Source organism: Acinonyx jubatus, chromosome B4 (genome assembly GCF_027475565.1).
Source record: "Acinonyx jubatus isolate Ajub_Pintada_27869175 chromosome B4, VMU_Ajub_asm_v1.0, whole genome shotgun sequence".
Classification (NCBI taxonomy): Eukaryota; Metazoa; Chordata; class Mammalia; order Carnivora; family Felidae; genus Acinonyx; species Acinonyx jubatus.
Genome location: NC_069387.1, coordinates 11,827,112 through 11,842,045, shown reverse-complemented (window position 1 = coordinate 11,842,045; position 14,934 = coordinate 11,827,112). Strand labels below are relative to the sequence as shown.

Genomic DNA, 14,934 nt, shown 5'->3' with positions numbered 1-14,934 from the left:
CATTTATTTCTATATTATTTAAAAATAATTTATATTATATTGAAAACAATGAACCACAGGGTTTATTCCGTTTTTCTTCCTTTCCATATTTTTAGCTCCTTTCTCTGACAGTAGAAAACTGGCTTCCATTATCCTTAATATATTTGTTTATTTGGTCAACTTCCTGTGTGTATCCATTCTCCCATCACTGCCACCATCGCATATCTCCTGCAGATGCACTTGGCCTCTGATACTCGCTGCTGGTAACTTCCTGATATGGACACTCTCTTTACCTTGCTAAGCCTCTGACTCCATGCCCTGAGCTGCCCTTCTGCATGGACACCACCTTACTCTAACCATCCTCTGACACTCTGCACTTGTTATCACCTTCCACATGGAAGCCCTTTCCCCTGGCTTATGCACTGACATCCTGTACTGTACAACTATGTGAATGTCCTCCTTACCCCTGTTGGCTTCTGAAGCTCATGTTGGGCTGTACCCATATGAGGCCCCCTCTTTGCCCTACTTAGACATGAATCTCTGAAAAAATTGCTCTCCCCCATGGTTATCTTCCTCACCTTCTTGGGCTCCAAAGCCCATGACATGCTGTTCATATGCAGAGACACCCCCCAGCCCTGCTGGAGCTCTGATATCCTACACTGGGCCACTCTTTTGCATGGATCCCTCTTTACCCTTCGTGGCTCATTCCTGTGGTGGGCAGTTGTATTCTGAAATCTACTTCCTTTATTTGGTCTCCTATATCCCTCCTCCCATCCCAGCTTGGAGATGTAATATGCTTGGTCCAAACCAAAGGGTTTAGGACTGAGTTTTTCAGGAAATAATATGAAGAAGAGGAAGAAGAGGAAGAACTCACTCATTTGCTTTTTGCGATTAACTTAGAATAATTTTTTAAAATCAAACTCAAAAAAGTTCCATTGTGTTTTTGAATGAGATTTTGTTAAACTTATTTTAGAAGGAAAGGCATATTGACAGTACTGGCTCTCTCCATCTTTAGAAGATTCCATCACTAATGGAACTGTCATGTTTCATCATCGCAGAAGAGTCTCCATAAGGCAATTGTAGCCACAGTTAAGGTCAGCTAGCACTATAATTAAGGTCAAAGCTCAGCATGCTTCAGGGTACTGAAGTGAGTAGAGTATAACACTAGTTCTGGCCAAATTTATTGATATTGATGCATTTACTAGAGAGTGTAGGTTTAAGTACTTCCAGAGATGGCTCAATAAGTTACTTGATTGGTTGACTAAAATTTGGATTCAATGATAGCACGTATTTAATGAGATTGAGATGTCATAGCTTCCAAGGCATAATGTGCAGGAGGGAATCCAGAGGTTTAGGGGGTTAGGGATATCGAACTAAATGTTTTATGCATTACCTGCACAGCCAGCTCACAACTACATTCCACAAGATGGCCCAAAGATACTCCCTTCCCAAAGGCAATGAGATATATGTTAGTGAGGGGAGCACCTGCATCCTTAAAAATCTCTGTGGTTGCTCACCTTTCTAGGAAAGGTATGACTATAGATGCTGTTGTTTAGTTGGGTTCCCAGATTTTAAAGGGGATGATGGGATTTTGAAGTAGCAGGGGACAAGTGGTAGCCTTTAACTGCCTAAGACAAGGTGAGGATATCCAAGGTAAAGGGCAGGAAGGACATAATAGTAATCAGAATGTTTTGAATGGCAGAGATCTTTGGCAGTGGCTAGTTGATCATGGTATAGAGTCTGCTAGAGTATTGCTTGGTCTGTAGAACAGGAAAAACTGTAGGCCTCATAGCAGAAAACCAGACTTAAGTTGTCACAGAGGAGAGCTGAAGCTTCTTACTCAGTTTCCAGACATAAGTAAATTCACAGAGACAGAGCCCCTGGATTGCAAGATAGACCAGGTACCCTTAAGGAAGGACTCGACACCATTGCCACAAGTATACATTGTAAATATTCTTCTAAGATTTCTTTAAAAGGACCAAAGGCAATTTACTAGAATGTGCACTGGAAAAAGGAAATACCAAGACCTTTTGGGGGATTACTAGACCCTGGCTCTGAAATGGCTTTGAAATCCCAGAGGGTCCCAAAATCAAAGTGAAATTTTACCATGTTCAGATTGTAGATGAAGTTTAGGTCAAATCAGACCCATATTGGGCCGGTTTGGTCCAGAGATTCAGCTAGTGGTTATTTCCCCAGTTTCTGAAGGTATAAATGGAAGAGACACGGTTGACAACTGGCAGAATCCCCACATTTGCTCTCTGACCCATGGGTGATGGCCACCGTGGTAGGAAGGGGTAAGTGGAAGCCCCCTAGGACTTCCATTCATACCGAGACAGTAAATCAGAAGTAAGACAGTATCCCTGGGGGGATTGCAAAAACTAATGCTGCCACTGAAGGCTTGAAAGAAGTGTAGATAGTGGTATGTAGTGTAAGCCCGGATAGTTGGTTATTTTTTTCTTTTTTTCTTTTTTCTTTTTTTGTGATGCAAATTCTTGATTTAAGCTTTGATTGCTGAGGCAAGCACTTCAAAGAAGCATGCACTTCAAAGACAGCTATCTTGAATGAACACAGTGCCAGCCACAGGACTGGATGAAGAGTCAAGCTGCCCCGAGTCTCCTTTCTTTTAGAGATCTTAGTTGATTTTGATAACCGAGCATTTGGGCTGCTGGTTTTTCTCTTCCCAGGCCTTAATTTTCTGCTTTTATGTTTTAAACTCATCAATAAAGAATGAGTCTGCTAAACCCTAGGCATCCCACCCTCAATCCCAATAAAAGCAGAACTCCAGCCTCCTGCTCTCTCTTCCTACCCATCACTTTGCTCTGTGGCCTCAGGTGTGCCATGCAATTTGCAGGACTTGTAAGAAATATACTTGTTTTTCAAAGTTTCCTGATGGCTATTGCTGATGGTGTCTTGCAATCATAATAAGAACCACAAGGGCTGGTCCAGCCACAGCATTGGTTATCAATAGGCTGAGACCGATGCAAAACATGATACTACGCATCTCCATTGAACTCATCAGTTTCGCCTTTGCAAAAGTCACATGGATCTTGAAGAATGAGTGAAGTCTACTATAAACTAATGAGGTGATAACTAAAGTTTCGGATGCTGTTTGAGATGTAGTATCTTTCCTGGGGCACATTGACATGTTCCTTGGCATTTGCTTCACAGCTCCTGACCTGGTATATGTCCTTTCCTCCATATCAATTTGTAAATACCACCAGAAATAGTTTGCTTTTACTTATCAGGGCTGACAGTACACTTTCACAGACTTGCCTCAGGGTAAACCAATTCTGTTGTTACATTTATTCTGCAAGATTTTGATTGTCTTGACATTCCACAAAACATCATACTCTACCTTGCTGATGGACATGATGATGATTGGATTTGATGTTCATAAAGTGGCAAATACTTCAGGGAGGTTCTAATGTGAACTGGAAGGTGGGCGATCCCACAAAAATTCAAGGGCCTGTGACCTCATTGAAGTTTCTGGAGCTTTAATTTTTTTTTAATGTTTATTTATTTTTGAGAGAGACAGAGACAGAGCATGAGCGGGGTAGAGCAGAGAGAGAGGGAGACACAGAATCTGAAGCAGGTCCCAGGCTCTGAGCTGTCAGCATAGAGAGCCTGACATGGGGCTCCAACCCACAAACCCTGAGATCATGACCTGAGCTGAAGTAGGAGGCTCAACTGACTGAGCCACCCAGGCGCCCTGAAGTTTCTGGTGGTTTAATGTCACTTTTCCAAAGTGAAAGTAAAGTTGCTGTTCTTTGGACCACCTACAATGAAAAAAGAGGAAAAATGCTTGCTGAGCCTTTTTGTATTTGGGGAGTACTTGACTGTGTTACTTGGCTCATCTACAGAATCAACTGTAAGGCTACCAGTTTTAAGTAGAGACGAGCAAAGGGATGCCCTGCCATGAGTTCAGGCTGTAGCCTAAGCCACCGTATCACTTGGGCCTTTTTACCCATCAGGTTCAATGATAGTTAAAATGTCTGTGGCAAATGGGCATGCTGTAAGGAGCCTCTGGGTGAAGACCAACAGGCTAGTCACAGCACCAAGCTGTAGGATTTTGGAGCAAATCTATGCCTTGTGCTGGATATGAGGATTTTCCTTTTGAAAAATAGCTTCTATCTTGCTATCAGGCCCTGGTAGAGAATGCCTCACCATGGTGTATTGGGTGACCATGTGATCTGAGTTTCCCATCATGAACTAGGTATTGTCTGACCCACCAGCCATAAATTGTGTGTGTGTGTGTGTGTGTGTGTGTAGCAATCTATGGTCAAATGGGAATGGTTTGTGAAAGATTGAACAAGGAAGGTCCAAAATACAAGTAAGTTGAATAACAAGTGGCTTAGATTCCTTGTTTTTTAAAATTTATTTATTTAAAAAAATTTTAATGTTTATTTATTTTTGAGAGAGAGAGAGAGAGAGAGAGAGCGCGCATGAGTAGGGGAAGGGCAGAGAGAGAAGGAAGCACAGAATTCAAAGCAGGCTCCAGGCTCTGAGCTATCAGTACAGAGTTCGATGTGGGGCTCGAACTCATGGACCACAAGATCATGACTTGAGCCGAAGTTGGACGCTTAACCAACTGACCCACCCAGGTGCCCCTTATTTATTTATTCTGAAAGAGAGAGAGAGAGAGCATGTAGGGGAGGCGCAGAGAGGGAGAGGGAGAGAGAGAATCCCAACCAGGCCCCATGCTGTCAGTGTCCCTTATTTATTTATATTGAAAGAGAGAGAGAGAGAGAAAGAGAGAGAGAACATAGGAGAGGGGCAGAGAGATAGGGAGAGAGAACATCCCAAGTAGGCCCCGTGTTGTCATTGTGGAGCCTGATGTGGGGCTTGAACCCACTGACCATGAGATCATGACCTGAGTCAAAAATCGAGTCAGATGCTTAACTCACTGAGCCACCCAGGCGCCCCTTAGATTCCTTTGACTCTGAAGGTGCATTGCCCCTTCCTTTTCCTTCATCTGTGGCCTCTTGGCCATGTTCCTGATGACCAGTTGACTCAGGAAGAAATAACTTAAGCCTGGTTTACAGATTGTTTTGTATTTCAAATGGGTATCACTCAGTGCTGCTCAGGCCCGAACATGAAGGACATTGGTGAAGGAAACTACTCCCAGTGGGTAGAGCTTCAAGCAGCACGTTTAGTTGTACACTGTGTCTAGACTCAGAGATGGCAGGTAGTATGGAAAGACACTAACTTCTGGATGGTTGTATTGAGCTGGTTGGATAGTATATTACTAGTCAGGGTTCAACCAGAGAAACAGAAGCCATAGGCTTTTTATATATGAATATGGCATATATGTAATATATACTCTCAGCCTTATATATATAAGCCTTATATATAATATATAATCTGAGCCATATATATATGTGTGGATATGGATATGGATAGGGGCACCTGGGTGGCTCAGTCAGTTAAGCGTCTGACTTCGGCTCAGGTCATGATCTCATGGTCCATGAGTTCAAGCTCCATGTCAGGCTCTGTGCTGACAGCTCAGAGCCTGGAGTCTGCTTCAGATTCTGGGTCTTCCTCTCTCTGCCTCTCCCCTGCTCATACTCTGTCTCTTTCTCTCTCTCTCAAAAAAAAAACATTAAAAAATATGTATAAGGATATCTATAGTTACATATACTTAGAATATAGATGTGTGTATCTATCTATACGCATATACATAAAAGGAGATGAATTGGTTCACATGATTGTGGAGGCTGAACAGTCCCCACGATCTGCCATCTGCAAGCTGGACACCCAGGAAAGCCGGTGGTGTGATTCAGTCTGAGTCCAGGGGCCCAAGAACCCGGGGACCTAATGGTGTAAGTGGAAATGCTTTGTTCACTTTTAAGCCCGATCTTTCATTGGTAGAATTGTTTCTTCCCCTCTGGGCTACCTTGAGCTCTGCTTGTGCAGAACAGTCCCCAAAGAGAAGCTGCTTGCCGGAGGACATGCCCATGGCCCCAGGTAATGAACCCCCCATCAGTGAGGCACTCTGCCAGACGTGACAAAGAAGAGAAGCATGACTGATGTTCCCGGTGAGGAGTCCAGAAGAAAGACAATCTCTCAAAGGTGCTTGTTTCTGGAAAATCCATTCTGGGTAGAGTTGGAAGAGATTTGATTCTGTCCGGTTTATACAAGAAGAGAGAAATCAGCCATACATACTGACTTTTTTTTTTTTTTTTTTTTTTTGCTTGTCTAAATGGAAAGAAAAGTCAGGGTTTTAAGGCCTGTTGAAGTGGACAGATCTTTTCCAGGCCTTGGAGATGCCTGAAGATGCATTTGAAAAACTTTCTTACCATCTTGTCTGTATAAATTGCAGCATACGACAAACACAGAGCAGGGTCGCCGGTTAATTCAAATTTCATGTTAGTCCAATTACATACTGATTTAGCCATCACTGGTGATTATGCTAAGGTTATTACTCTGCATATATTTACTTCTAGATGAACGGCCCACTTGTACCTTTAAAACACTGCCTATTTTGTCCATATTCTCATAATGTAGTTAAACGCATATATTCTGGAGTCTGATGCTGGGGTTTGAATCCTGGCTCAGTCACTGTCTAGCTCTGTGATCTTGGGTAAGTCAGTTAACCTCTCTGCGCCAAAGTTTCTTTATCTGCAAAAAGAGGATGATAGTAGTATCTACTTAGGAGTGTTGTTTGGAGAATTAATTCAGATAACACAGTCAAACTCCTTACAACTGTGCTTGGTCCACAGTAAACAATAAATACATGTTAGCAATTATTAATATTGTAATTTGGCAACACTTGCTCTAAGTTGGCTTGCCAGGAATATAAGCCATTGTATATCCCCTCTCTCTCTTTCTCTAGCAAACCTGCAGAATACCTACTAACTAGCTGTTACGGACTAAATTGTCTCTCCTTCCTTCTCCTCCCAAATTCACATGTTCAAACACTAACCAACAAGGAGACTGTATTTGGAGGTAAAGACTTTAGAGAAGTAATTAAGATCAATGAGGTCACAAGAGTGGGGCTATTTGGATAGGATGGATGTTGTTATATGAGGAGAAAGAGACATCAGATCTCTTTCTCTCTCTCTCTTCCCCTACATGCACAAAAGGAAAGGTGGAAAGGCCGTGTGAAGACACAGAGGGGAGGCAGCCATCTACAAGCCTGGAAGAGAGACTGCACCAGAAACTGACCCTGATGACGTCTTGACCTTGGGCTTTTGGCTTCCAGAACAGTAACAAAAGAACTGTTTGTGCTTTGAGCCACCTGTCGGTGGATTTTGCTATGGTAGCCCTAGCAGACGGAGACCACGACATTATGAAATTTCCTAATTTACATATTCAGCGAGAGACAAGCGAGCAGTGCTGATATACGGTGTCTGATGTTATCCTTGAACACCATTTACCCATTGTGTGAAAGTCTGGTATCTACCAGGGGGTTTGGGGGTGGGGGTCATATACCATGAGGGCTACTGTTATCTCGAGCCCCACTCTTTTATTTTTTTAAAGATTTTTTTTATGTTTATTTATTTTTGAGAGAGAGAGAGAAAGCATGCACAAGTGGGGCAGGGGCCGAGAGAAAGAGAATCTGAAGCAGGTTCCAGGCTCTGAGCTGTCGGCCCAGAGCCCAGTGCAGGGCTGGAACCCACAAGCAGGGAGATCATGATCTGAGCCGAAGCTGGATGCCTAACCGACTGTCTGATAGGCGCAGACACATCTGTTTTTAGGCGCATCACAGAGGGTTTTGTAAGAATAAGAATTTGGTTGATTGAGTCGCTGAGCAGATTCTGGGCTAGTGTGACAGAATGTTAGCTGCGGTTTCCCATTCTCTTAACAGCGCAGGGCTGCCTGGAGTCCTGGTGATCCCACTTCCGGGGATGCCCAAAGCCCTCCCTTGCCCAAGACGGCCTCTCTCCTGGCCTCTTCCTCCTGAGTCCCTGTCCTGCAGGGGAGGGACCTGCACGGGAAGAGTTGCCTTCAAAGACTGCCCTTGCTGGGTGGCAAGCAATCATGAATTGAATTCCCCCGGCTGAAGATTTAGGGGCCACAGGGAGAAGACTTGGGAGCCAGGGGGAGGTGAGGCCCAGGCTTGAAACCTTGTCTCCTGCAGCTTTATCCTCTCTTCTCCTTACCTTTCCTTCCAGAATTCCCTGAGTTTTCCCTTCAACGCATAGAAGAATTTAGCTGTGTGCCAAGGCTCAGACTTGTAGAAATAAGATGCTTAAGGAAAAGAGGCTTCTGTTTTAAGGCAGTTCTGCTTATAAATTTATTATAAATATATCATACATATAATACCTATGATATAAGTACCATGGGATGCACATTACATGCATGATTATATGTATGATGTAACACACATATGAAAATATAAAAGTATTTATAAGTGATCATCCTCTTTTTTCTTCGTACTGCATTGGGAACACTTAATGGTAGTTCAGAGATAAAAGGAGCTGGTGAGTTTAGAGAGAAAGAGACTGTTGAGCCTGGATCTCCCTCAGACTGAGGCATGGACGTGTGAGAAGCTGGGTGAAATTTTTTTTTTTAATTTTTTTGGTAACATTTATTCACTTTAGAGACAGAGAGAGACAGAGCATGAATGGGGGAAGGTCAGAGAGAGAGGAAGACACAGAATCTGAAACAGGCTCCAGGCTCTGAGCTGTCAGCACAGAGCCTGACGCGGGGCTCGAACTCACGGACCGCGAGATCATGACGTGAGCCGAAGTTGGTCACCCAACCGACTGAGCCACCCAGGCGCCCCTAAGCTGGGTGGAATTTACTGCATTTATTTCTCAGCTGTAGGGTGTTCAGAAGCTGTAAACAGGAATTATGTAAATCGTGCAGCTTTAGGAAAATCAGGACAGCATGGCTTTTCGAATCTTTTCTGAAGGCTTTCCTGAGATTACCATTAAGTCATAAGCAACATGAGAGAGAGCGAGCGAGACAGATCGGCAAAAGTTTATTGGCCCGCGCTGGGTTTCCCAATTCACCGCTGCGAAGCAAAAGTCAGATTTGATCTCGACGCGTGTTGACTCTAAAAGAACGACCCAGAAAATGTCAACACGTCTACACGGTACTCACGCAAAGGAACAGCGATTGTTGGTTTGGAACAGGCTTTCCGCCTGAAGAGCTCCGACACAGCGCATCAGTGGGGCGCGGGAGGAGCGCCGGGCCGCGGCTCCCAGCAGTCAGTGACCGTCTCCCGCAGGCCCCGCACTCCCCCAACGGCGCGCGGGGCCTCGGGGGACCGGCCCTGCGCGCCGCAGCTCCCGAGCGCCCCTGGCCGGCCGCCCACCTCCGCCCCGGCCGCCTCTCCGCCCTCTCCCGCCGCAGCCCACGCCCCGTCGCGGGGGGCAGGGCAAGAGGCGGGCGGCCGGCCCGCCCCGAGACCCTTTAAAGCGACGCGGACGCGGGCCGGGCGCCGCGAGCCCGGCGGCGGACCGTAGCGGCGCGCCGAGCCCAGCGCGCAGGGCTGCCCTTCGCGGGCCGGCGGGGCGGGCGCTCCAGGCTCCCCGACGCCTCCCGCGCCCGGCGGCCGCGCGCCCCGGCTCTGCCCTGCTGGTCCCGGGCGTCCCCGCCATGCGCCCTGGCTAGTGCGCCCGGGGCGCAGCGCCGACCCGGGCCGCGCCCGCCGTCCGCTCCCGCCGCCGGCATGCTGCGCCCGCTGCTGCTCGCCGCGCTCTGCGTGGCCGGCCGGCTCGGGGCCGCCCGCGGCTGCCAGCTGCCCTCGGAGTGGAGACCCCTGAGCGAGGGCTGCCGCGCCGAGCTGGCCGAGATCATCGTGTACGCCAAGGTGCTGGCGCTGCACCAGGAGGTGCACGGCCTGTACAACTACCTGCCGTGGCAGTACGAGCCCAGCGACGCGGGGCTCTTCTACTCCGCCGAGATCGAGATGCTGTGCGACCAGGCGTGGGGCAGCATGCTGGAGGTGCCCGCGGGCTCCAGGCTCAACCTCACCGGCCTGGGCTACTTCTCGTGTCACTCGCACACCGTGGTCCAGGACTACTCCTATTTCTTCTTCCTCAGGTGAGCGCGGCCCCTCCCGCCCACACCACCTCCTCCGCCCGCTGGCCTGACCTCCCGAGGGCACCGTTATCTGGAGCCGGGTCAGCACCTCCAGGGAAAGCTGTCCAGGCCCTATTAGAATGTCCCTTGGGCTCCTTTCCTTGCTCTTTATTCTCTCCTGCTCTGTCCCACGTCTAGACATGGGGGCCTGGGGGCCTTTGGCTAAAGCTGTCGAAAAAACAGGGGTGGTTTCACTGCTGAATGCACAGAGGAGTGTTTCCAGCAAAAGCTCAGGGTGGTTTCCAAAATCCATTTGACTCCTTTTTTTTTTAATTTTTATTATTTTAATTGGATTCACTGGGAGTAGGTTGAGATGCTGAGGGGTAAAAAAAAAGAAACAAACTTTGAAATCAGACTGTTGGAGTTCTGGCTCTGCTCTTCGTGTGATTTTTGAGCAAGTTGCCTTCTGAAGAACCTCCATGCTCTCCCTTTCATAATGTGAGAAACAAGGTTGGTGGAGACTAACACACAGTAATCATGCAGAACACCTGGGACAGGTTAGAGGCAGAACAAATAGTCCCTCTGCCATCCCGCCCCCCCCTCCCCTCCCTGCTTAAATGCCAAGATAGGAACCATGCGGAATGCAGCCCAGCTGTCCCTTTGTTTCCCCCCCTTGTCCACCACCGGCAGACCTCCGTGCTGGGCTTTTCAGAATAGCAGAGGTTTGTGTGGGGGCCTGCTGGGGGGTGGGGGGAAGACACTCTCCCAGTGCTTGGAAGAGAATAAATGAATCGGGCTGGAAGTCCCTCTCTGACTGGAGACTCCTGGAATCTTGTGAAGTTTCGTGAAGATTGGCCTGCAGTCACGATGGAATTCACGTGTATAAGAATTCAGTCAATGGGCTTCAAGTTTGAAATAGAGACTGGCAGGTGCAACCCTAAATGCATTGGCTGTCTCCAATTGAATGAGAGTGACACAGAGCAGCTGAGAGGAACATGGAACTGGAATGTAACCTACATGTCAAGCGAGTGAGTGAATTGATCCACAGTTAACACTAGTGATGGTTCCAGTCTTCTCAGTCCATAAAGTAGCACTAAGAACATTTGGAATGACTATGACCTCAGTCTGCAGATCACTTTTAGCTCTTGAGATTTCCCACCACTCTGGGAAAGAAAACCTTAAGGTCCACCGAGGGGTGTTCATAAGCTCGTGGCAACACATGTTTTCTGTATCGAAGCCAGATCTCTAAGTTTAGAATACATGGCGTGCTTTGTGTTTGCTGCCGTGGTTTAGCTAGATTAAGTTGTTTTTCTTCTTTTAATTGCTGTTGAAATACAGTTTCTAAATAAAGGCAGCAAGGAGTGAGACCATATTCTTCTTGATACAAAGAAACTTAGATTTTTCATATTTTTCTTTAGGAAGGACACCGAGAACCCAGCTATAAAGCTATTAATCACTGAAACTTTATTTTCCAAAGAAGTAAGAGCTGGAGAACTTGAGCAGACATGATTTATTTTCTGATTTTATCATGAAAGAGTTTTGTCCAGGGGCTCTGTGGTGGTCAGCCAGCTCTTTCTTCTTTCTCTTTGACATATTTACAAAAACTTAGGGCAGAAATACAGAGTCAACTGGTAGTCTGACAGATTTCCATTTCACAGAGCTGTGTTGCCCCGAAGTGTCCTAACAACTGCATACAAATCATTCCTCCGCTGTTACTCCGGACCCAGTGAGGCAAGAACAGATTCTGGGCACTGTCACTGGGGAAAGCGGCCGTGGCCGCTCCCTGGTCCGCCCTGCACCACCTTTTTGTGCTGGAGGTTAACTTCTACCTGCCCTGTCTCTGCGTGATTTATCTTTGCAACAGACAGTTTGTCCTTTGTAAAAATGTTAACATCTGAACTGCACTCACTCCATGCCAGATACTTTTTCTTTCTCTCTTTTTTAAAACTTTTTTTTTAAATGTTTATTCTTGAGAGAGACAGAGCTTGAGCAGGGGAGGGGCAGAGAGAGAGGGAGACACAGAATCTGAAGCAGGCTCCAGGCTCTGAGCCGTCAGCACGGAGCCCGACGCGGGGCTTGAACCCACAAACCTGGAGATCATGACCTGAACCGAAGTCCGATGCTCAACCGACTGAGCCCCCCAGGCGCCTCTTCACTTTACAATGCAGTTCTTACACTACTACCAGGAAGGTGCTATTCTCCTCTTTTTACAGACTGGCACAGTGAAGCTTAGAGAATTTAGGAAATTGGTGTCTCCTGTCAGAAGACAAGTAGCAATGGCAGGATTCGAACCTTACAACTGGCTTATAACTGGTCCTTATAACTGGCTTTCCTTTCATCAAGAAACAAGGGACACCCTGTGAGAAAGGCCACTTGGGCGATATACAAATAGGCCAACACATCTGCATCCCCTCTCCCCAACCCTTCACCCAAACTCATCTGTTGGAAAACCTTAAGGATAGATTCGTGCAATGTGAGGCAGAGAAACCATTAGGAATAGTAAGTCTTCTAATGAGAGCCGTGAGAGACATGGTGGTGTAAAGGCAAGATTGTCACGGTCTTGACAACTGTTGATTAAAGCTGGTGTACCCTATGGCTGTCCAGTCTGCAGTCCTGCTTTTTTTTTCTCCCATTAGGATGGATGAAAATTATAACCTCTTGCCTCACGGAGTCAATTTCCAAGATGCCATCTTTCCAGACACTCAAGAGAACAGAAGGATGTTTTCCAGCCTTTTCCAGTTTTCGAATTGTTCTCAAGGGCAGCACCTGGCAACTTTTTCCAGTGACTGGGAGATCCAGGAAGACAATAGGGTAAGAAATGGCAGTGCCCTAAGTCACAGCAAAGTAATAGAAAAGCTGCATCTTGTCTGAATTTTGTGAGCAAATGAGTCAAGGATACTCTTCCAGAAGCCCAGACCAAAGAGTATTATCCCTTCCACTCCTCTGGCAGTTAAAAAAAAAAAAACAAAACCAAAACAGAACACTGTTCATAAACTGTAGCTTCCTGAGGCTTTACTACTTGGTATTGGGATCCTCATAAAGTGAGAGAAAAAGATGGACTGAAGGTGGGCACAGTGCCTCAGTTTCCTCTCCTGTAAAATGGAAACAATCTACATCATAGGGTTGATGCAATATGATTTAGCTATGTAAAAAAAATGAAAATATGTAAAGCCCTTAGCATAGTGCCTGACGGAGTATGTACTCAATACATGAGAGCTGTTATGACTATTATATCATTAATGTTGTTGATAGCATAAGGCTCTGGCAGTCTTTTAAGGGAGAAGAAAAAGTCCTCAAGGAAATGATTGCTATAGCTAACACTTCTTTGATGGTTAACTCTATTTGTTAAGACGTAGAGATACGGGGTGGCCAAAATGGTTGTGGAATGTAAAGGTTAAGATAGTTTTGGGTAAAGGGGCGCCTGGGTGGCTCAGTTGGTTAAGTGTCCAACTCTTGATTTTGGCTCAGGTCATGATCTCACGCTTTGCGAGACTGAGCCCTGCTTTGGGCTGTGCCAAGATGGCGCACAGCCTGCTTGGGATGCTCTCTCTCCTTTTGCCTCGCCCCCTTCCCACCCGCCATGTGAGCACGTGTGTGTGCACATGTGCTCTCTCTGTCTAAAAATAAACCTAAAAACAGTAATTTGGGGTATGAAAATATAAAAGGGATCTGTCCATCTGGGACAGATGCCAGAGTTGGGGGGAGATTTTGAAGACTGTCCCTTTCCCAAATAGCGTTGGCATATTTGAGCTGGGATGATCATGGGGCTGGCTCAGTAGAGGAGGTGGCCAGTCCCAGTATCTTAAAAACATCCGAGATGTTTTTAAGGCAGTGTGACAGACTGACTTCTGGGAGTGTTCTGATGTGGGGTTTTGGGTATTCCACGGGACAAGGACTCATATTTTTTGAGTTAATGACCTAATTTGCACATGTTGAATGGCTCACGAGGGTCCCCAAATCTAGAAGTATAAAATGGTAGTCAGTAGTTTCTCTCTCATCTCTGACACCCACCCACCCATTTCCCACCTACCCTCCAAGTAGCTACTGTTACTAGTTTCTTATAAATGTTTAATGAGTATTTTCATCCAAGAAAGAATTCATACTTGTATATTGGCTGTGTTCTTTTACGCAAATGGCAGCCCACTCTACACACTTTGCTATACTTTGACTTTTTTCACAAATAGATCTTGAGGATCTTTCCATATCAATGCAGATCAAGTTGCCTTAAAGAGCTGCATAGTGTATTCCATTGTATGCATGTCACCATGTGTGTGTATGTATGTATGTGTATATATATATATATATATATATATATATATATATAAAATATAATTTATTGTCAAATTGGTTTCCATACAACACCCAGTGCTCAACCCAACAGGTGCCCTCCTCAATGCCCATCACCCATTTTCCCCCTCTCCCCCACCCCCATCAAACCCAGTTTGTTCTCTGTATTTAACAGTCTCTTATGGTTTGCCTCCCTCCCTCTCTGTAACTTTTTTTTTCCCCTTCCCCTCCCCCATGGTCTTCTGTTAAGTTTCTCAAGATCCACATATGAGTGAGAACATATGGTATCTGTCTTTCTCTGCCTGACTTATTTTACTTAGCATAATACCCTCCAGTTCCATCCATGTTGCTGCAAATGGCCAGATTTCATTCCTTCTCATTGCCAAGTAGTATTCCATTGTGTATATAAACCACATCTTCTTTATCCATTTGTTAGTTGATGGACATTTAGGCTCTTTGCATAATTTGGCTATTGTTGAAAGTGGTGCTATAAACTTTGGAGTACATGTGCCCCTATGCATCAGCACTCCTGTATCCCTTGGGTAAATTCCTAGCAGTGCTATTGCTGGATCATAGGGTAGTTCTATTTTTAATTTTTTGAGGAAACTCCACACTGTTTTCCAGAGTGGCTGCACCAGTTTGCATTCCCACCAACAGTGCGAGAGGGTTCCCATTTCTCCACATCCTCTCCAGCAT

At 45.9% G+C, this 14,934-nt stretch overlaps 1 protein-coding gene across 11 annotated transcripts in view; it reads left to right on the top strand.

The window, feature by feature from the left end:
* Positions 1-14,934, top strand: part of CCDC3 (coiled-coil domain containing 3) — a 192,370-nt gene that overhangs the window by 66,812 nt on the left and 110,624 nt on the right. For 10 of the 11 annotated variants that reach the window (XM_053225305.1, XM_053225303.1, XM_053225301.1 and 7 more), the window contains one exon: positions 12,588-12,762. In XM_053225305.1, the coding sequence (XP_053081280.1) occupies positions 12,589-12,762 (174 nt within the window). In that variant the 5' untranslated portion in view covers position 12,588. Of the gene's footprint in view, positions 1-8,714; positions 9,973-12,587; positions 12,763-14,934 lie in introns of those variants that run through there. The other variant, XM_027073427.2, reaches the window with a different exon arrangement.